The 23995-nt window shown below is 33.1% G+C and overlaps 1 protein-coding gene and 1 long non-coding RNA gene across 3 annotated transcripts; one reads left to right on the forward strand and one right to left on the reverse strand.

Moving 5' to 3' along the window:
• The first annotated feature begins 13235 nt into the window (after nt 1-13235).
• On the forward strand, nt 13236-14870 carry LOC109147681. Of its 2 annotated transcripts, none has more exons than XM_019295308.1 (6): nt 13236-13737; nt 13812-13926; nt 14010-14091; nt 14181-14232; nt 14322-14376; nt 14518-14713. In XM_019295308.1, exons 1-6 carry the CDS (start codon nt 13396-13398, stop codon nt 14694-14696), a joined length of 825 nt encoding a protein of 274 aa, XP_019150853.1. In that variant the 5' UTR covers nt 13236-13395; the 3' UTR covers nt 14697-14713. The 2 variants fall into 2 exon arrangements, with proteins under 2 accessions (XP_019150853.1, XP_019150852.1); XM_019295307.1 differs by having other exon boundaries at nt 13238-13737; nt 14550-14870.
• LOC109147682 lies at nt 14716-16223 on the reverse strand. The gene is made up of 3 exons (XR_002048700.1): nt 16124-16223; nt 15181-15286; nt 14716-15057 (listed from the first exon to the last, which is right to left on the reverse strand). It is a non-coding gene; the product is annotated as an uncharacterized LOC109147682 (long non-coding RNA).
• Nucleotides 16224-23995: the final 7772 nt, after the last annotated feature.

A 23995-nucleotide genomic window follows, 5' to 3' on the forward strand; every position in this document is an offset into this window, starting at 1 on the left:
AATTGTAATTCTATAGGGAATGAATAAAATGATAATAAAGTAAGAATTTAAATTTCATTTTTTGATAGACATGAATATAATTATTATACATTTCAATTATAGTTTGTATATATGAAATTTGAAAGTGAATAAGTATAAAAACCAAAATGTCTGTGTAATTGCAATTTTTAAGGAAATATGTATGATTATTAGGCAGGGAAATTTGGTCGTCACACTCCATACTTTTATTTTTTTTTTTTCATGTATTATGAAATTGCAATTCCTAGGAGAGGTGTGATTTGTAATTTCTCCCAACCGAACTTTGAAAATTTTCACTTCTCGAAATTAAGTGGGAAAAAATTGCAATTTCTATCTACCAAACACCTTAGAAACACATTTCAAATAAGTTGTTTATTGACAAATTATTATGTGGACTCGAGTCCACATTGCAAGGTGGATTCGAGTTTAAAAATACACAATTTACATATTAAACGTTTACAATTTACATACTAAATGTTCACAATTCAAATTGTGAACATTCAGTATGTAAATTGTGAATTTTAGACTTAGATCCACTTTGCAGGGTGGACCAGCCTCCATGCTATAACTGTCGATCATATTCTTATTTAGATTGTACTAAGTAAATGAGTACTACCCTCACTTGTTTTTGCATGTCGGGTATTGATAAACATTGGCGTAACCACCAACAAAGTTAGTTGGAAAATTGATTTGTTAACTACGATGTTTCAAGTTTAACTTTCTGTGGGAGCTATTTATTGATTTTCTTGGTTTGAACTAATCAACAATGGACAATGTATGTTGTTTTACTTTATTTTGATTTATTGTTGACTAAAATAAATTACAAGATGAGTTTTATCCAAAGCACACCTTCAACTCTTTTGGCACATTTGGTTCGTAGAATAGGCCTGGAATGGGGCCCCGACTTCGCAAATTGGGGCTGATCGTTTCGACCGTGCCGGCTGGCCCTCGGCGATGTTCCCAGGGGGTTGATTGGAGCCATCGCCGCCTTGACTAATCGCCAGAACCGTCGTTGACGATGCTGGGGCCACGAGTGCGATCACGATTGGTCTCCAAACGCAGCCGATCACTCCCAGTTTGATGGCGATAGTCTGGAGGGGGCCGAATGAAGGATCTGGACGGACGAGGGAGAGGATCGCCAGCCTTGATGCAGTAGATCGCCTCTTGGGAGAAGATAACCCCTTCGTGTGAAACCTTGCGTCAAAGAGGCGAGGAAGATGATAAGATCAGATCATTGTGAGTAATAATAATAATAATAATAATAATAATAATATTATTATTATTATTATTATTATTATTATTATTATTTTGTATAAGGGTAGTTAAGTTTTTTTACACATATATTCCATTTCTATTCCTTAAACCAACCAAACACTAGAATAACATTCCTAAAGTTTATTCCTTCACCGAATAATACAATTTCTATTCTATTCCTTACCTATTCCATTTCTTATGGAATAACATTTTTATACCCCCAAAATTCATTCCGCGAACCAAACATGCCATTTAGATAGTGGCTATGAATTTTAACGCAAATTATGCTGTGCAATCGAATGCACCATGCGCATGGTACATTCGATGCAAAACGACGTCGTTTTGGTTAAAAAACGCGTGTCCCACTTAAAGAAGAAATCAGGTTCGATTCCCGACAATAGCATTTTTATATATCCATAAATTCATAACTATATATCCATAAATTCATAACTATATATCCACAAATTCATAACTATATATCCACAGTGAATGAGTGAAGTAAAAATCCACAATGAATGAACTAATCCACAGTGAATGAATGAAGTAAATATCTACAATGAATGAACTAAATATCCACAATGAATGAACTAAATATCCAAAAATTCATAACTATATATCCACAGTGAATGAATGAAGTAAATATCTACAATGAATGAACTAAATATCCACACTGAATGAACTAAATATCCACAAATTCATAACTATATATCCAGAATAATGCTATTGCCGAGAATCGAACATGAATTTTTTTTTTTTTAAGTGGAACGCGCGTTTTTAGTTTAAACGACGTCGTTTTGCATCGTATGCACCATGCGCATGGTGCATTAAATTGCACAGCATAACTATTGGAATTTTAATCAAAGTATTGGTCGTATTTAAAAGTTACCATGCTAAATTTTATTGGGCCTAGAGGCTGATTGGCCCAACAGTGAGCCCACCTATTTTAATATGGTTGCCACCAAATTCTTGGCTGATTTTATTTCAAAGATAATAACCACTATTGCCGCTACTGGCAATGAAAAATCAGCCATGCCTAAAGTGATTCGCTACCAATCTCCCATTCCTGTACTCTGATCTATTTTTAGAAGAATTCTTGAGTTCTACGCCACATCCAACTCCTCCGATGTCCTCGTTTTCATCTCCCGGTTGAAGGATAAGGCAGTTGGGCCTCATGGAGTCTTAATCAAGCTCGGGTTTGTGAAAAATGGGTTCTTGGTTGAATTGGTGCAGACGTTATGCCATGGAACCGTGTTCACCATTCATGGTGAACACGGTTCCAACGGTGTTAGTGCACCGTTATTTTTTTTTTAATTTTTTTTTATATATTTTTTTAATTAATTACGTGACTGCCTACACATTCACTTTGGAACCATGCCTACACATTCACTTTGGAACCATGAGATTATGAATTTTCTGTTATGAGATTATGAATTTTCTGTTATGCGATTATGAATTTTCTGTTATGAGATTATGAATTTTCATTACATTCATAATTTCGGAGTTTCGGACATTCATAAATTATGAATTCATGCATGCACATTCACTTTGGAACCATGCCTACATATTCCCGTCCGAAATCACGGACATTCATAAATTATGAATCCATGCCTGCACATTCATTTTGGAACCATGCCTACACATTCACTTTGGAACCATGAGATTATGAATTTTCTGTTATGAGATTATGAATTTTCTGTTATGAGATTATGAATTTTCAGTTGTGAGATTATGAATTTTCTGTTATGCGATTATGAATTTTCTGTTATGCGATTATGAATTTTCATAAAATTCATAATCTCATAACAGAAAATTCATAATTTGATCAGTAACGCGCCGTTAACTCCACATCCGCGATTTTTTTTTTTTTGCCTAAAAACGACGTCGTTTTGACTTGTGTTCACCATTCTCGGTGAACACGATTCCACGACATAATTTCCGGAATTGGTGGGTGGGTTTGTGGAGAATTATTCAACGTTTGGGTCTTTGGACTGTGCCGTCAAGTGTTCTGGGAATTGCTTGGATTTCAGTTCTGTGATTGGGAATGCTATGCTTAATGAATACGTTCGGAGCTGTGAGCTCGAGTAACCTTGTTGTTACCAAGTAACTATCTGAAGGCAAATTAATGTTAGAAAAATGGAGTGTTTGAAAATAGGGAAGTGAGGAAACAGGATCTTCAGGCGTGTGATCACTTTCCTATAAGTTTTAAATCTCCCTTATATAAAGCAACAAGGTTCAAAATTTAATCTTATGGGATACAAGAAGATGATAAAAATTCTTAAGTTGTTTTGTTTAAAAACTTCCTGTAGAATTACAGTACTGTGAAAATCTCAGTTAAAATGCAAGTTTTTGCATGTTCCTTTTTTAGACATTTCTCCAAGTATATATAGATGCAAAATATATCTGTTTGGAGAAGTTACGTAGAAGTTGCTATAATTTAAAATTCAACTTCCATAAGATAAGATATATCCTGATTGATATATCTATCATTGGAGAAAATATATATTGAGTCAGTAACTGTATGCAAACTTTTATATATATATATATATATATATATATATATATATATATATATATATATATATATTTATTTATTTATTTATTTATTTATATATTTATATATTCCTTACGCATGGAAACATGCAAGGAATAAATATAAATAATATACATATATGTAGTTCAATAATCTCAACCATACAGCTACATATACCAAGCGTGAAACTTTGAAGCATATAGCTTCAAAATGCATAAATAGAAGAGCATATTCCAATCACGTTAAGTGCATATTCCAAGCACGTTAAGTGTAGTTTTGAAGCATATAGCTTCAAAATGCCCCAAAACCTTACGCATGAAAATATCCAAACATGCATTAACACTCTCAAGCATATTAGCTATAACTCTTAAGCATATTAGCTATATATCACAAGCATATAGCTATATACTCTCAAGCATATTATAACTCTCAAGCATGTTAGCTATATATCACAAGCATATTAGCTATATAAATTTCTCACAATATTTTACTTAACTTTCTACCAATCTAAAATAATATTTACAACTCCACAACTCCAAATATTATTTAAGCTTTCATGGTAGTTCATCTGAAACATTAATCTCCATTACTATATAAATTTCCAACAATTAAATCTTGCTTCTGTGATATATATATATATATATATATATATATATATATTCATATTTTATGTTGCTATGACAACATGATTTGAACACTACAAGTTAGCTGAGAGAAGAGGGATGAAAACAAAATGGGAAACCAAAATTTAAATAATCATACATGCTTTCATTAATACAGAATCAGAAGTTGTCTAATCACCATTACTTAGAATTGATGATGGAACAAGTGATGAGAAGGTGGTCTGGAGAGCACAGAAACAATGGACTTGAAGGTATTTGCCACTATTCTTGACTTGATCTGCCCCCTCTTTGGTAATGGCCTTGTGCTCCTGAAACCCTTAATTTGCTCTGCTGATGAGGCCTGACTGACCTTGTGATTCATGATTGATTATATATAGCTCAAAGGATTGCCCTTAGACCTTGATTTTGGAAGGTGAGAAGAAATGGTGATCAGGTTGCCTTGGTTTGAGCAAGCTGGGGACTTCATATATATAGCATGACAATGGTTCAAGGCAAAACCAGGATTAAAAAACCACTGATTTGGGACATGTCCAAATAGGAAAGTGATTATTAAATACTAATGGGCAGCAGGACTGTCTGCCTGTACAAGATTCTGTTTGGTATCTGGTTTTCACGGGCTACTGGGAAAAAAATACAACAGCAGACACTGAAAGAACCAATTGGTTGGTGTTTTTGTTTTGCTGAAATCTGACAGCACAGCTAGGCTAAGCATTTAAATATGGATGTGGGGTTTTTATAGCCATAGGGAGCATCTAGCTTTGACAATTTTATGTGTAACAACCGGAATTCCTTATATCCTTTGTTTGTTCTCAGCATATATCGGAAAATGATTGGATTTCTTACCATGTCCACAGCTGCTGCCCTCGACCCCTCGTGCTCGATCTCTTGCTGCCATCTGCTCTGCTCATTGGAAAAAGGCAAGAGTTACACTACTTCTTAGCTAGTTTCAACTTGTGCTTAATCTTTTTCTTGTATTGGCTAGAAGAAAATCTTCTGTGGTTTTAGTTGTCCTCTCCATCCTTATCTATTTCACCAACCCTGAAACTTAAAACGTTGCCAGCCGCTTGTTTCACATGCCATTTACCCCTTGCTTATGTGTACATCAGAGAGGTGATTATTAGCTAGATTTGAACCTATCTAAACCAAATATTTAGAAAGAATTCAACTAGTAGATTCACATCCAGGTGTATATATAAATATTTCTACTGTTAGTTGCACTTTATTAATATTTTGTGGATCTGTTTGTCAGTATCATTATTCCATATGCACCAACTTCAGTAGGAGCCTAGTCTACCTTTATATTTAAGTATTAATAAGTTGTCTGATTTTAATTTGTTAGTTGTATATGAGTTGACTAACCAATGCCTGCCCCTTCATATTTAGGGTCTCAATTTCAAACAATGATTTTCACCAAAAATGTTTTGTACTCTTGTTTTGGCAGTCACAAAGTTTAGCTGTCATGCTTAATGCCTACTTAGCAACCTGCTAGCTAGTAGAGGATGGCAACAGATCAGATTGTCCATTTCTCATTTGCCTCATATCACCCCACCATCAAACCAATTTAATTGTTTGGGACTGTCTTAGCTTCCAGTTTTGATTGGTTAAGCGGGCTCATTCTCTGCTGCTATATAAACTCCTAAACCATGAAACTAGATATATAACAAAGCCTTGCTAACCAGCTAGCTGCATCGTTTTCTAAAGAAATTTAGTAGAGATTATTGCTCTTATTTCGCAAGAGAGATGAGGCACAAGGTTAGTGATGGCACTGCAGCAGCAGCTGCTGAGCTATGGCACAAAAAGAATCCAAAGTCGAAGTCTTTTTCCCGAAGAGGGCAAATGAAAACGAGGATAGCATCATTGGCATTTAAGTTACTTCTGGGTATGATGATTAGAGTGAGTCCTTCCAGTTCCAGACCATCAAATTCTACCAAGAAATCCTAGAGTAGCTTCTTCTGTGTATCTTCTAGCACTGCCTTACTCCATGTCTTTTGTGTTCTGAAGCCTTTTGTCAAAGTTGTAGTCTGTTATAAGGTACTAATTCCTTCCAGAGAAGTGGTATGAAGGAAAAGATCAGATAGTTGTCTGTGAGTGGGCTGTGTTACATGATCTATTTTGCTGTGTGCATTATTTTTATTATTATAGCATTTGTCAAAGGGATATAATGCATCTCTCAAGCATCAATATATATAAAATGTACTTAGATGTCAAAATCATTAGTTTACACCATGCTTTGTTGGTGACTCAGCAGTTGTTTAGGTGGGAGGAACAGTGCGTCGTGTTCATAAGGAGCCCATCATATTGGATGAAACTTCCACTCTACGGCTCCCAGCACTTGATCTTTAGTTCTTACCCTTAATTTATCACTGGAGTACCGACTGAGTTGCCTGTGCTGACACTCTTAACCAAACTTCATCCTGGTATCATTGTCTTGTTGTCATTCGTGGATGTAGCTTAACTATTAAATTACCTGAAAAATTAATTAATAAGTTTGGTTCATTTAAACTTTTCCAGGGAAATTGTTAAAATCTCTAATATATCATTGCTATATAAGAGATTTTTAACATGGCAGTATGACACAAAAATGATAAATATGTAGTTGAATAAAGTGGGCAAATAATTGCCAAGCACCTTATGCTTATATGGCATGTAGTGACTTTTTCATATGAGAGGTCATGAGATCGAGCCTCAGTGGAGGACGAAAAATTAGAACTTTCCTGGATACTAAACACCCTCTAAGGGGGCGTTTGGTTCACGGAATGTTAGATTGCTGGGAATGTACTTAATGTGGATGTGGATACCACACGCCCCCTAAGGGTGCAAAAGTCTTCCTATCATTCAATGTATGCCACCGGTTTCTATTTCAAAGAATTTTATTTTTTTTTCACGCGAGCCACTACAACATACATTTTTATAAAACATAATGTATATTATTTTAATACATAATGTACATTATTCTAACACGTAATGTATATTATTCTAACATATAAAGTACATTATTCTAATACATAATATATAATATTATAATATATAAAGTACATTATTCTAACTCGTAATTTCATTATTAGAACTCATAAAATTCAATGACGTCGTTTTAGACCGTGATTTACACAACTGTGTGGACTGTAATTTGCCACTTAAGAGAGTAAAATAGGACATTTGGTTGTTCATGGTATCACTCACCACAACATCATTACAACCAAATAAGCTTTGGTTATCCTTGAGGAATAAATGTGACATGCCAATAACAAGCATGAAATCAAACACGATAATGCCAACTCAAAACCCTTAGAAATCAAAACTATGCAACCTTGAAAAACACAATACCAAAAATCAAACTGTTGTTCAAGAAGAGTGATTTTCAATGATTTTTGTTTTTTTTTTTTTTAAAAAAAAAAAGAAAAAGAAACCTTCAAAATTCTCTACAAAGGCCATAAAAAAAAGGATCTATAAATTTCAATGAAATTCTATGTTAACACTACTGGAAATTCTGAAATTTCCGACCACCTGAAAATGATCTTAAATTAAGTTGATACCAAAAAGTCCAAAAAGTGGTCGGAAATAGCAACAAAGGTTTTTCCGGATACTAAAAGTGGTCGGAACAAGACTTTCAACTTGATTTAAGATCACTTTCAGGTGGTCGGAAATTTCAGAATTTTCAATAGTGTAAAATTGAGTGATTGAAAGGCTTAGTGCCACGGCCACCACTTCCCATTAGATAGAAGAAAAATATATGAGAAACAATAAAAGAGAGAATAGATAAACTATAGGATTGGAGTGCCTTTATGTTTCTATAGTGAATGATGTAGAAATCCTATAGGAACATTGAGTTAATCCTAATCCTAGTAGGAATAGGAAAGGGAAAATAATAATTGTACTCTAGAGAGTCACTGTTTGGTAAATGGCTGTTAGCTGTTAGCTGATTGGGTTAATTAGAAAGTATAGGCCCTGTTTGGTAAAATGGTTGTTAGCTGATAGCTGTTTGCTGTTAGCTGATTGTGTTAATTAGATGGTATAAATAGTTGATAACATTAGCTGATTGTAGAAAAGTGTTTGGTAAATTAGCTGTTAGTTGATAGCTGTTTGGTATAATTTCTTTTCTCAAAAAGCTAATTGAAAAAGTTGCTAGGAGTAGCTTTTTAAATTTTAGCCTTTTGGAGTTGCAAAAAGCTAATTAACCAAACATCTATATTGGTATTTTAACTAAATCAAACAATTAATAGTGGTCAAATAAGCCAAAATTGACCTATAGGCCAATTTTTTACCAAACAGGGCCTTAACTAGTTGATAACATTAGCTGATTGTAGAAATGTGTTTGGTAAATTAGTTATTAGCTGATAGCTATTTGGTATAATTTCTTTTCTCAAAAGGCTAATTGAAAAAGTTGCTTTGAGAATCTTTTTGAATTTTAACATTTTGGAGTACAAAAAACTAATTAATCAAACACTTATATTGATTTTTAAACCAAGTCAAACAACTTATAGTGGTCAGATAAGTCAAAATTAGCCTATAGGTTAACTATTTTACCAAACAGGCCAGTATATATTTTTGTCATCATATGATCTAGGGAAAGTAAAAAAGTGAGAAAAAAAATAGATCATTCTTAAAACTAATAATCAATAGTACTCCGTATTAAGTAGAAAGTAAAATGAAAGTACATGTAATACAACTAGAAAAAAGTGTTAGAGAATTTCCTATTATTCAAAGTTTTGTGATGGCCCTGCTTTTTCTAATGATAATTAATAGTGGGGCATCCTCAATAGTTAGGAAATTTTACCCCAGATTTTTGTGAGCCCCAACATCCACCACATCATCTACTATCTCATTCAAATATTCAATCACAAAATATCTTCTTTCCATTAGTTTTATGTTTTTTTCACAATTTTTTGTGGACCCACTATGTCACTACTATATTTTAATTATTTCTTTATTTATCATCATTATAAAAATTATAATTACAATTATTATTTTTATTATATTTAAATTACACATATCCAAATTAAAATAAATTTACAATTATAAAATTTTACAATTGTTAATATTTTTACTACGTAAAAATTTAATAACAATATCCAAAAGACAAAAACTTAAAAAATAATAAAAATAAGTAAAAAAAAAAAAACAGAATAAGAAATAGCTGGCCGTTGGCCAGCTTAAAAACAACAAATAAAATTAAATTTCACATGCTTAAAAAAAATAGAGCTTCAATTGAGCGCCCAAGCATATGGTCTCATTGGTCCGTGAATTGGGCTGAACTGTTTTCTTCTTTTTTCAAGCACTACTGGAAATTATTGAATTTCCGACCACTTGAAAGTGATCTTAAATCAAGTTGAAAGCAAAAAGTGGTCGGAAATAGCAACAAGGATTTTTCCGGATATCAAAATTTGTCGGAACAAGGCTTTCGACTTGATTTAAAATAGCTTTCAGGTGGTCGGAAATTTCAGAATTTCCAGTAGTGAAGCAAAATTTCATGTTTTGCGGGAGAAAGAACTTCTTAAAATTTAGACCTCCCATTAGCTCAAAATCTTGCTCCTAGTTTTTCACTATTCTAAAATTCATCTAAGACGTGCTATTGGGGATGCCCGTCATTTTATTTGGTCTTTCAAGTTGATTTTTGACCATATATTCTTCCATCCTTTTCTTGTTTGTTTTCTACTTGTGTCCCTAAAGTTTGAATATGAAATCTATGATTATTGATTTTGAGCCTCATTTATGAGCCATATATAATAATAGCTCATCGATCAATTAGTATGAGTGAACTAAAACTTCAAATATTGGAGAAGTTATGTTTCCAATTAATCCTTGACACCATAACATGATCAAAGGCTCTACATTGAAACAGGGAATGAAGAAGAGATAGGCCGGCCGGGGAATCCAAACTTTAAATTATCATATCATACATGCATGCTGCCATATATATACAACCAGAAATTCTTTAATCTCCATGCATTTCATAAGGATTTGGTGATGGAGCTATGCCAATGTGAGGAGACGCGAGAGAGAATGTAAACGATTGAACGGAAGGTGTTTGCTGCTATCCTCGATTTGATCTGCCCTCTCTTTGGGATAGGCCTGGCGCCCCCGAGGCTTTTGAGTGCTGCTGCAGAAGCCTTACTGATCTTGTGATTCATGACTGGAATTGAATTAAGCTCAAAGCTGCAATCTGATCTTTGGAGTTTGATGGAAGGTATTATTATGTGCTACTTTAGAACATAAACAGTTTGGTTGGTGTTTGTTAGAGTGAGTTGGCCTGGGGGGTTTATATATATAGCATATATGAGAAGTCACAAGGATTTAATGCAAAACCAGGGAATGGAATGAAACCAGTGGGTTGAGAAAGGTCTAAACATGACAGTGATCCAGTCAGTGGGTTTTGGTTGCATGACAAGCAGGATTGCTAGCTTGCTTCAACATGATTCCTTCCATCCCAAGTTGAATTTGACAATTAAGATTCATTGGTGTGAACCTTTTTGAAAAGGAACACATGTGGGTGCAACTTTTCTTAGGGGGTACCGTGGTTTTGGTTGTCAAGAAAGATTTTATTTTTTTAGATTTTTTTTTGATAACTCCTTATCGCTCTGTGAAGGAGGTAAATCGCAGAATGTGTGACGCAATAGTTAGAAAACAAACCCGTGACCTCACGAGAGCATCGTCATCAGCAGGCTTGCCCTTTGCCACTGCGCCATATGCCTCAAGGGCTTACTTTAGCTTTATTATCATGTTCGGTGACTATTTTAACTCGAAAAATTAATTTGAGTCAAGGAATATAATTTTTGAAATTAGAAAAGTAAATTTCAGTTAGGAGGTCAAATTCCTTTTTCAGATAGCTGAAATGTGTAAAATTTATTTAATTACTTATTTGCCCTTTATTGGGGCCAAAATTGACAACCCTATATATATATATAGCCCTATATATGCTTAATTTTGTCATCGCACATTAGCTTCTAACAAGAGCATTAATTGAGGGCAATCCTACGTTGATTTGGTTGTTGACTTGATAACTACAATATTATAACTTTAACTCTAGAGTCGCAAGGCGGGATTTACCTAGTGCACACCCTCAAGTAGTGACTGCGGGTTACAGTGGTTGGAAAAATTACATTGATAATGTGAAAATAAGGAATGTTGTGCCGTGGTATATATAAGCATTGTCGTCATAGAAGTGAATTTGCCGCTACCGGTGTAGGCTCACAACAATGGCGTTGGCCTCAGAGATACACAGCAATCCCGACCTCCGTGCACCCAGAGCCAGGATTGAAACGTGCACGACATACTCAAAGTAATAAAGGAACAATAAAGAGACCAATCAATCTCTATCTGTTGTTTGAACTCATGTAGTTCTCATTTAAATAGTATAGGCCAAGTAAATATAAGTCTAGACATACTATCATAATAGATTTGACCAAATGGTGAATATTAATCAATACTAAATCACCTATATTTTTAATAGCATTCTACTTGTACGGGGAAAAACGATTGGTAAAATTAGGTTGTTTTATGCTCTGCTGAAAATTGACAGCTAATCTAAAGCATTTAAATAAGAAAGCGGCGGGTCAGACAGAACTCATTGTTTAAGGTTGTGTGGCCTGAAATATAGTCCAAGTTGCTTGTGGTTAATATAAAGATTCATAGTAACAGTCCTTTTTTGGCATTGTTAACTGAAAATCTGGTGTGATTTTGAGTCAGCTATACATCCTTATCCATCTCACCAACCTGGGAATGTGACTGTGAAAACAGGGAACCGTCACTGCTAGTTAATATTACGAGATTGCCCAAAGCGAAATTCTCTTACCTTCAAGCCACATCACTGCTAGACAAGATAATAGAGAGAAAAATTTCAACAATTCAACTTGTGTTTAGTATCACAAAAAACACAACATTAAGTAAAATTCATATACTGTGATTTTTAAATTCTAATTCTATATTCTTATTTATAATTTTATTATTCAAAAATTAATTGAATTGCCCTGCTTTGGCTCTTGTGTTGGATTGTCCTGGGGGCAACCGCTCCTCATCCCGTCCAACTCCCTTATATTTATGTATGTATATATACCTATATATATATAGTAGTAACTTATGTGTAAAAATAAAATGTATATATAAATTATTGTTTATGTAGGTTAGTTGATTGTTTTTTAAAAATTTTATGTTATATGTCCTAATATTAAACCCCAACAATAACAATCCCCTTTATTTTAGCTTTTCTAACCCTTCACCTTAGGGGAGGGCCTTTATTTTTTGAACTCATTTAAACTTAGCTTTATTTTACCTTTTTTTTTTAACCTTTCATAAGGGGAGAAGATAATATATTTGTGATTCATATTAAATTTTAAAAATTTTAATATTTTTGAATTATCTAAACTTCGCCCCTAGTGACCATATTGCAATTTTTTTTTTTTTTTTTCAAATCAAGGATAAAAAACCATTATCTAAACTAAATAGTAATTATATATATATATATATATATATATATATATATATATATATATATATATATATATATATATATATATATATATAATTGACATTAAGTTTGATTAATCGAATCAAACACACAAAACATATTGAAGAAGAGATTTGTCATTCATAAAAATAGAGATTATTTTGTAGTCTGATTTGACTTTTTTTAATTCTTGGGAATAATTCTAAGAGAGTTTGATATTGGTTATACTCATTCTTTTCTTCAGTCCAGATATTCAGCGTATTCTTTTCAACATAATTTTTAGTAAAAAAAGAAAAAGAAAAGAAAACAGAACATAACTGTAAAGCTAGCTTTCAAGATAGAGCTTCCATAAAAGGTTCTTTAATTGGAGCCTAAGACACAGTCAAATCATCCTAAAAATAATTGTTCCTTTTCTGAAGCAAGGTATAATATATCACATAAACTCACCAAAACCTTATGAATTATGCTTTTCCTTCCATCAATCCAATCCCTTAAATGGTCATGTTTGCAGGAAGGCCATCACCGTTAACATGGCACTTTCAGGCCATGCTATACAGCTAACGTTACGCCCCAAAGCACGGGGAAGCCATCGCCCTCCGCTATTCCCACCACTCAAACCATGGCGGCCCGAGCTACAAGCATTCAAGAGAAGAGGGATGATGAAGAACATACCTTTGCGCCTGGTAACATCAGCAGCCATTAGCAGTGGTTTTGGCACTGGAAATGTCGGTTCGGATTCTTCATTGTTGCAGACAATCAAGGCTTTCTACTACAGCATCAACACAAAGGACTCGAAGAGCCTCAAAGTGCTCTTGTCTGAAGATTGTTTCTTTGATGACTTCTCCTTCCCCGCGCCATTCCAAGGGAAAAAGGTCTGTTGTTTTTGTTCCTCATCACCTCGTTTCCTACTATGCCCACAATGTCTGATCTTCACAAATTGCTGCAGGAATCTTTATATTTTCTCGAGCAGTTAACCACATGTATGGGTCAGAACATGGAATTCAGTATAGATCATATTTGTGAAGGGGTGGACCAAACAGCTGTGGTAAACTGGCATTTAGGTAATTCAACTCACTCTAATCATATCATATTTCTAACAAAACACAATCAAGAACCCTAAGATGCAGACTAATTGTAATTGCAGAATGGAAGAAGAAGCAGGTTCCTTTCACTAGAGGTTGCAGCTACTATGAATTATCAAGAGAAGGAGAACGTCTCGTCATTAAGTAAAACCTATTCTACCAAACAAATTCTGAATTTGATTCACTATACCAAGTACCAATTAACTAACATAATTCCTCGGCATTAAAAACAGGAAAGCTCAAGTTATCATCGAATCACCAGTGAAACCGGGAGGCTTAGCTCTGGTATGATCTAATGTTTCATTGAAGAGTACTATTCTATTTCTCGTATATTCTCAAATGCAATTCATACATACTGTCACTTGACAAAACAGACTATGTTCAAGGCCATAACTTCGCTTTTTGATGCATTCCCGGATGCTACTGAGAGTAAGTGAATTCCTCTCCAATGTGTTTATCGCCTCGCCTCACAACTCATTTCTAGAACATATTGACAGCATATATATATATATATATATATATATATATATATATATATATATATATATATATATATATCTTTTCATGCAGGGTTCCTAAGGAGCCCAAATGTTATGTTTCAGCTGTTACTAAATATATACAAGACGGTTTTAGGGCCTATGCTAAGCCCGGTTGTCTCGTGGTACATCAAACTCATGAAACTTACTGCTACCTTTCTCAACCTCGCGTTCAAGGTAGTGCAATTCATTGTAAAGATTTTCAGCAAGTAAAAGACGACACTCACAGAGGTGCACGCAATATCTATCTTATTTATTTATCATTATCTCACATTAAAATACAAACCTTTCGAGGCTTCTCTACATATATATGGCCATCGCTTCCAACTCGATCTACTTTCAAGATAGCATTCCATACCTAACAACAACATATAAGGACACAACAACTATTTTCAGTCATCGTTGCCATCCCGTTTGGACCATGATTGCAACAACGAAAGAGCAATCAGAGGTCCAATGAAAGGCGGAAGTGGTGGCGGTCTGCTGAAAGCAACAACAGGGTCGTGATTTTCCTTCTCAATCTGTCCTTCCCTGGCATCATTGTTTACTTGTCTTCTAGGCGTCATAGTTCCAACTGTACCAATCAAATCACATTACTTTCAAATCAATTCTTGAATGTATTTTGAAGTAAATAACAAAGCAAGCTTGAAATTAAAGAAAAAGCTAAGTGGTAAAGTTATGCACTTATTAATTATACCCCATCTTCCTTTTGGTTTATGAATGGATTTAAGTTTCTCCACAGCAAACCACAAACGAGCAGGCTCACGCATGGCTAACAACAGGCACCTAGCTTTTTATGGTCACTGGATTGCGAAAATCAGAAACTTAGTTAATAACTTCCACTACATGCATTTGAGAAATTCAATTCAAACTACAACATCCTCTCTACTTGATAAAATTCAAAGAAAGCTATATATTCCATACACCAAATAATGCACAGAAGCAAAGAATCCATAGCATGCAACAATCATTATTTCTTCTATAACTATAACAATATCTTCCATACAGGGCACATCTCACTCAACTCAATATGCAAGAGGATCAAGATTTAGGGGATGTTGGTAAATAGTTGTTAGCTGATTAGGTTAGTGGATTTGACTAGTCGATAGCATAAACTGATTGTAGAAAGATGTTTGGTAAATTAGCTGTTAGCTATAGCTGATTATATGCAAAATGATTTTCAAAAAACTGATCGAAAAAACTGCTTTGAATTTTAGTGTTTTGGAGCTGTTAGCTATAGCTGATTAACCAAGTCAAACAACTAATAGTGGTCAAACCAGCCAAGATTGTCTGAAAGTGTGCACTGAGTAAACTTAGCTTGTGACTTAGATATTAAAGAACTCGAACTTGGGGTTACCAAACTAATAAACCTAACCAAGGGGTTACCAGCCCTTCAACTGTTAATATCAACTTACCAAGGTTATTGTTACATATCTCAAATTTAGAGCATCTAAATTTATAGCTTGATATGGAGCTCATCTACTCACAAGTACTTAACGAACATAAATATTGTCAGTCTTATTGTCATAAACACACAACCTTCCGCTGTTTTAGAGCTTTTTCAATTTCATGGTTAGATGAAAAGACAAGAAATCTAACACAAAAAAAAAAAAAAAAAAAAAAGGAGAAACAGAACATACCCAACAATCATAATTGTAGTTCTTCGTAGGTTGTGAACTGTGATAGACAGAAAAAATGGAAGAGAACCTTGTAGTGCAAGGAGAAGGTTCGTGAAAGTTCGGACTTTTGGATCGGTTTTTGGTTTTGGGCCGTTGGATTAGGACCTGGATTTCTTATAAATAGGCTATTATTCCATTTTGGACTTTTACTTTTTAAACAGGCCCATATTCACAAAAGGTAATCATATTGTGTGGAACATGATCCACGCAACCATGTGAACTATATTATTAAATAATATACTTTCAATACATAAATAATGTACATTTAGTCTATTAAAAATGTACATTATATTCAGAAAAAAGTACTTTATTTGAGTAATATAAGTACATTATATATTCAGTACACAAATAATCTACTTTTAGTATATTAAAAATGTACTTTTTATTATAGTTCACGACACTGTGTAGACCATGATCCACACAATAATTTGCCCACAAAAGACAAGTTATATCGTGCACCCGGAATCCACGTTTTATATGTATGTGTATGCGTGCGCACGTGTGTGTTTACTATGTATACTGTCAAATTCTATTTCCTCACTTTTACTCTATAATATGGCAAATAAGGGTATGCTATTTTCATCACGTGGGTCTTCAAAAAAGTGTTCAGAGTTTAAGAGTGAGAGTAGAAAATGAGAGTATACATAATATTATTTTAAAAAATACAATGACATTTTCGTAATTATCACCAACATATTATGTGTACTCTCATTTTCTCCCACCCTAAATTTTTGGATGTGAACACTTTTATGAGAATGCACATGATAAAAATAATTTATCATTGTTTGTCACGCGTCAGAAATTAAAAATGAGAAAGTATAATGTAAGAATATACATAGAACTCATACACACACATATCCTTTTATTTCATAATATAGCATTTATCAACTTTATTAACTACTAATTTTACCAAATGCTTTAGTAAATGGATTTTTGGCAAACTTTTTGTAAATAGCTTTTGAGATTAACTTTTTCAACTCAAAAAGCTTAATTTGAAAAATCTAGTTGAAGTAGGTTTTCACTTTAGCTGTTTGAGAAAAAATTATCAGTTTTTTAAACCCTTATTTCTCTTCTCAAATTGTAGGGTCTCTTCCCCTCATTTTCATTTTAATTCAATTTTTTTTTTATTTTAAAATTTAATGTGTTTGTTTAAGAAAACTAGTTAATAAATATGTTTATTAAATGTTCTTTATTTTTTTTATTATTATAAAGAATAATTATAAAAATATTTTTTCTATTTCTATTTATATGTAATTATTAATAATTAATACCTAATAAAAATTATTATTATTATTATTATTATTATTATTATTATTATTATTATTATTATTATTATTATTATTATTATTATTATTATTATTATTATTATTATTATAAAGGGAAAATGACACTTTTTCCCCCTGAATTATATGGTTATAGCACATTTTCCCCCTGAGTTGTTCATGTAAGCACATTAGTCCCCTCAATTATTTTAAAAGTGGTAGTTTCTCCCCCTGATATATAAACTTGACATTTCTACCCTTAAAGAAAAAATTTTATTTATTTTTCTTCTCCAACAAATTATTGCTTATACGTAGGGTTGATCACAGTTCGATTTGAATTGAACCGGACACTATAGAAATCGAATTGAAAATTTCCGGTTATGATTCAGATCCAGAACCCAATATTTGGATTTTAATTTATTAAAATTATGAATCGAAAAAATTGGATCCTGAACCGTGAACCGACAGTTCCAGATCCGGTTCGTGATTTTGAACCGTCTTTATTTTAAAATATTTATTTATTTTTTATTTTTTAAATAGTCTAAATTCAACAATAAATGTATTTATTTATTTTTAGTTCGGAACATGAACCGGCCGTTCCAGTTCGTGATTTTAATAAACTCTAAATATCAGGTTTCGATTCTAAATTGTAATTGGAATATTTTAATTTAGTTGCTATAGTGTCTGTTCGGTTTGAACTGAATCGTGGTCATAATTTGTTGGAGAAGAAAAATAAATAAAATATTTTAAGGGTAAAAATGTCCATTTAACATTTCAGGGGGAAAAATAGCCACTTAAATAATTCAAGGAGAAAAGTGCTATAAATATATAACATAGGGGGAAAAAGTGCTATTTTTCATATTATAAATGCATGTCCTTAAAAAAGTCATTTTTTTTTTTTAATGTTATCCTCCAAAGTTACCGTTCATTTTATTAAATATTTTTTCGCGAACCGTAATTGGTCCTAGTCAAGCAAAAGTCTAGAAGGAGAGAGGGGAGGGGAGAGTTGAATAGACTTTTTGTAACTTTTTTTTTTTTTTTAAAAATACTTAAATTATGAATAGTTTACACATCAAACTCTTAAGCTTGCCAAATTTGATTTGTAACTTGTTTGAACAATTTGCAAAGTTATTAAAAGGGTGCATATGCACTTGGGTTTGATCAAACTAATTAACTAAATGAGTGAGGGAGTGAGAAATTGAGATGATATTTTTATAGTGGTTTGAAAATTTTTTATGTATCTCTTTTCCTTGACACAAAAGGTTTTCACTAATATTATTGTATAATATAGGTGAATGCATAATAGTCTTTCACACTAATTGCAAACCAAGCCAATTTTGTTAATTGCTCAACTCCTTAACAATCTTTGAACAACTTTCTTTACAGATCAGAGGTGCACACTTTTCATTGTCCCTAAAAGTATATTGCAACCGTTCTGTATATATCTTGAAGTTAGGAGTCCTTGAGATGTGTGCAAATAATTCTTTTTCATAAGATATTCTTTATTCATCGTATACTAAGACATACTAAATGTACTTTTGTTGATAAACCTTGAATTTGTTGCCTTGAGACTTGAGAGGATATGTCGTACTTGGCTTAGATAGTTCTGATGATTCTAGTTGCTATAATATGATAAAAACATCTATTGAAAGACTTCAACGCTTGAATTACAAAGTCTGTTGTTGATAAATATGTTGATCATGTACGTTGAAAGATATGCCGGATGCTCTATCAGAATATGTTAGAATTAATTATATATGGTAAGATTTACCAAGTAATTTTTCAGCTAGTAGCGAAACATAAACAATAGTTATGCTGTGCAACCATGTGCACCATGTATAGTGCACACGATTGCAAAACGACGTCGTTTTGATTAAAAACGCGCGTCCCATTTTAAAAAAAAAATTCAGTTTCGATTCTCCTCAACATCATTATTGTAGATATATAGTTATGAATTATTGTGGATATATAGTTATAAATTTGTGGATATATAGTTATGAATTTATGGATATTTAGTTCATTCATTGTGGATATTTAGTTCATTCATTCTGGGTTTTGTGTTATTCATTCACTGTGGATATATAGTTATAAATTTGTGGATATATAATTCAAATTATGCACAAAAAAATGCTATTGTCGAAAATCGAACCTAATTTTTATTTTCAAAGTGGGACGCGCGTTTTTAGTCAAAACGACATCGTTTTTGCAACCGTGAGCACCATGCAAAGCATAATTTGCGAAACATAACTTAAGTGAAAAAAAAAAAATTGTATGGAGGTCGTGGCTATGACTTATTGTTGGCCTGCTAAGGGGGCCAATTAAGTATGATTTATATATGTTCCGTGAAACATGTGGCGGTTTTAGTGCATTCAGATAATGATAGCCAACTAAGCAACGGTCCACAACCTTTCCACTCACTCCACTATCCATTAGGACCATTACATTGGTGGTTCACATCGAACTCATTCAAATCGTGACGCACATCATCATATAATTAATAGAACGAAAATTTTAGTTGGAAAACCTAACTGAGTTGATTAACTTGCATTATTAGTTTGATAAACACAACATTTTAAGTTCGAATTTAAGTTGGAGCTGTCTATTGGCATGATCAATTTGAGTCAATTAACTATAAGAAATCTATAATGGTTTACTTTATTGTGATTCTTAACTAGCTAAGATCATATATATATAGGATGAATTTCACCCGCAAATTCAGAAAACGATGACAGGTTTTTCTGTACGTAAATCAAATAATGAAATCTAGATTGAATATATAATGCTATTGGATAAAATTATTTGTATATACATGTTGTAACTAATGTAAGAGACGTTGAAGGTGCAAATACTTACTTTTTATTGAATTGTTTTGACTCTTCTATTTAATGTTCTCAGTTCTCCAAAAGAGTTTTCAATCACTCAAAAAATAAGTTTATGAAATTTGTATTTACTTGAAAGGTGTTATATAATATGTCTTGAATTCGAGACGGTGTATTATTTGTATTATTGAGAAGATTATGGAATAAGAATCATCTAAGCTAGAGTAGGCTACAGTGGATGTTGGGGTTTTAAGGGTGGCAAGTAATGATGAGAATACAATAGAAGCAAAATAATATCAAAATATCATATTTAATTAGTTGCCTAGAATTAAAGATAAGTTAGATCAGTAGGTGTTAGAGTTATACTCTAATGGTACATTTAGTTCGCGGAATAGACCTGCAATGAAATAGCATTTTCAATAATAGGCTTATTCCTTTGTTTGGTAAAAACATATATATTCCCAGGAACCATTGTTCCTGGGCCCCTCAAGAATAGTCTAATATTGCTATTTCCTATTTTACCCCAATTAAATTTATTTTCGATTTCACCACTACCACCGTCGTCACCACCACCACCAACACCACATATTTTTATAAGGGTATTTATGTCTTTTAAAACATATTTCATTTCTATTCTTTAAACCAACCAAACACTAATATAATTCCTAAAGTCTATTCGTTCCGCGAACCAAACAATAAAATACAATTCCTATTCTATTTCTTGCCTATTCCATTCATTGTGGAATAACATTCTTATTACCTCAAAATTCATTCCATGAACCAAACATGCTGTAATAGTTTAGATACAATAATTATCTAATCTATATATATACGTTGTGTTAAAAAAAAAAAAAAAAAAAAAAACTCTCATCTATTGTTTCAACTCTTGTATTTCTTTCCTTCTATTCGTCTAAAGAATTCTCATTTGCATAACAATTAATAGTGTTAATTTCATTGTTTGTTCTAAATTTATAGGTATCAATTCACTTTCAGTCATATTTTAAAATTTATAAAATTTTCTTTCCTTCAATTTGTCTAAATATTTAACAACGGAAGGGCGCACCTGGTGTGCGACGAAACGCTCACGGTCCTGAGAAGGAGTTGTTTTTTATTTTTTGTTGGCAGGTGGGAGCCACAAAAAACCTCAATTACTATAAGAGCATCCACACTAAGGGGAGAATGTGGGGATCATGTCAGATTAAATCTCTTTGTTTGAGTTCAAAGCTAATGTAGGGAAGATTTATTTGGGGAAGAATTCCTCTGCTATATGTTAAAAATATTGTCAGGAAGACAAAATGAAGAAGAAAAGGTGTTGTGCGCGTATCGCGCACAGCACTTGCACGTCAGGCGCGCCTAACACTAATACTTATATATATATTTTTTCAAAAATCAATTTTAATTTATTTTCATTTTTTTTTTCTTTCTCCCCTTTCATCTTCTCTTTCCTAATCACTCTTACATTCTCCCCCCATTCTCCCCAACCATTGTGGATGCTCTAAGAGCATAAGTATTAGTAGTTTTTTCAAATAAAAAACAAAAGTTTTTTTTTTCAGATAAAAAATCAAAGTTTGAAGTTCAAAATTGATGGGAGAGGGGCTTTTTGAAGTTTTTTTCCACGGGCAAGTAATGCATATTTGTGAGATCCACACTTAGAGAAATGCAAATAAAGTTCTTTGGTTGTCTGCGCCCGCTGGCGCATCAGGCACGCTGCGCCTAACAGTATTTTTTTTTTGGTTAAATCAGTTTTTTTTTTCTTCACTCTCATATTTTCTTTCCTAATCACACTTAGAAAAACTCCTCAAAACCACAAAAAAATTTTACTACTATGAATGCTCTAATAAATTTGTTTATCTCTCTCTCTATTTCTCTCCCCTCCAAATCATCATCTCTCACTTTCAACATGGCAAAGAAACTCTTTAAAATCTACTTATGGGCTTAGAGCATCCATATCAGTTCAATATTTTGCACGATTTTTATGTGTCATTTAGGAGAGAGAGAGAGAGGTGGGCAAGAAATAAGAGAAAAAGAAAAAAAAGGGGGTGGGGTGGGGGGAGGGGGAGGCTGGCACCCCCATCAGCTAGCCATCCCATTTTTTTCGCTATTCCAAAACCCCATTGATATAGATGCTCTTAGAGCATCTCCAATAGGCATAGATTTTGATAGGAGAAGATGCGAGAGAAGGGAAAAAAACAAAACAAAACAAATATGAAGAACAAAAAAAAAAGAGCTTAAGATTAACGTGCACGGCTAGGCATTGTGGTCGCGCTGTTAGATATAAATAATTTTACGATACTGAATAATAGTATACGAGAAACCTGACCTCGTATAAGCGGAATCGGTAGGCGTGTTGATCTCCCGCCATAGTTGGTGTTCTTGTTGTGTTGCCTCTTGAACGGTAAACCGTTAGTCCTCTTGAACGGTAAACCGTTAGTCATATTTTGCCTGGTAAACCGTTAGTCATATTTTGCCTTATACTAGTCTCAGAACCACAGATGGTGTATAGGTGTCTACTGAGCAGTATGAGTATCGTAACTGAATGTGCTATATAATGAATATCCTGTATCCCATCAATCCAAGTTTATATTAAGCACAGAGTCTGGTTGAATAACAACTTCTAGTTATTCCGTCCAACCAGACCACCCAATAAGCCTAGTTAATTTGCAACACTTAATTAAAGCCCTAATATATAATATATATTATTAGAGAAAATCTTACATGCGTTTCACACGATCAGGGCGGGACTTTTTTTTTTTTTTTTTTTTTTTTTTTACCTTGATGGATTCCACAAGTCTGATAAAAGTTAAGACTTCATAGATTGGAAGACTTTTCACACTCTCTCCTCCATATATGTTTAAAAACCTACAAAAATCTTTCAAAATCCACGCACTATTGTGAAGGTCTGCCTCACATATATAATGAATGGAGGCATATCATAGCTGCATAGAAACCGAGAGGGGATGAAACCCAATGGGCATTATTACTATTAATGATTCATGCATTAAAGACAGCTAGCTAAGAATAAGACTTAATCTTGCATTTTTGTGACCAAAAGATAGGATCATTCAATCTATTATCCTATATATTTTCATACCTCGTTTTGATAGGATTATGGCTTCATGATTTAAAAAGTTGCTTTTACACGGTTGTTAATAAGACTTGATCTTTATAATTTCTTGTAATAAATTTTACCAATGTAACAAGTTAAGTTGTACACTTAATTTGGAATCTAAGAATAGATTATAGGGTTAATTACACGTCTAATTTTGTGTAAAGCCAGGAAGTGTTTAGATTAAGGGCGTAAACGAGTCGAGCCGAGCTTGAGCATGAGTTAGTTCGAGATCGAGTTCGATAAGCATAATTCGGCTCAAGCTCGATCGAGCTCGAAAAATGATGCTCGAGCTCGAGCTCGGGCTCGATTTTAATCTCGAGTTTGACCTATTTGAATTCATATTTCAATTAATAATAAATATTATTTTATCTATACATAAATAATAAAAGCTTTAAAAATTAAAAAGTCCAAACTTCGGTAGTGGCATCTGATGTGATGCTCCTCCTTATCGGCGGAAGTGGCGTCTCCAGGGAGGCACCGATAGATTTAGGCAGCGGGTATGTAGCTGCAATAGATTTAGGGTTTTCCTACTTTGCAAGTTTTAAGTAATATATATATATATATATATATATATATATATATATATATATATATATATATATATATATATATATATATAATATTTATCTATTTATTTAATTAT

This window comes from Ipomoea nil, unplaced genomic scaffold, assembly GCF_001879475.1.
Source record: "Ipomoea nil cultivar Tokyo-kokei standard unplaced genomic scaffold, Asagao_1.1 scaffold2036, whole genome shotgun sequence".
NCBI lineage: Eukaryota > Viridiplantae > Streptophyta > Magnoliopsida > Solanales > Convolvulaceae > Ipomoea > Ipomoea nil.

Excerpts from the sequence above, each read along its gene's own strand:
- LOC109147681 (XM_019295307.1), top strand. The coding sequence starts at position 13,396 with ATGGCACTTTCAGGCCATGCTATACAGCTAACGTTACGCCCCAAAGCA. Across the intron at positions 13,738-13,811 it reads CGCCATTCCAAGGGAAAAAG|GAATCTTTATATTTTCTCGA; the intron begins GTCTGTTGTTTT and ends AAATTGCTGCAG. Across the intron at positions 13,927-14,009 it reads TGTGGTAAACTGGCATTTAG|AATGGAAGAAGAAGCAGGTT; the intron begins GTAATTCAACTC and ends TTGTAATTGCAG.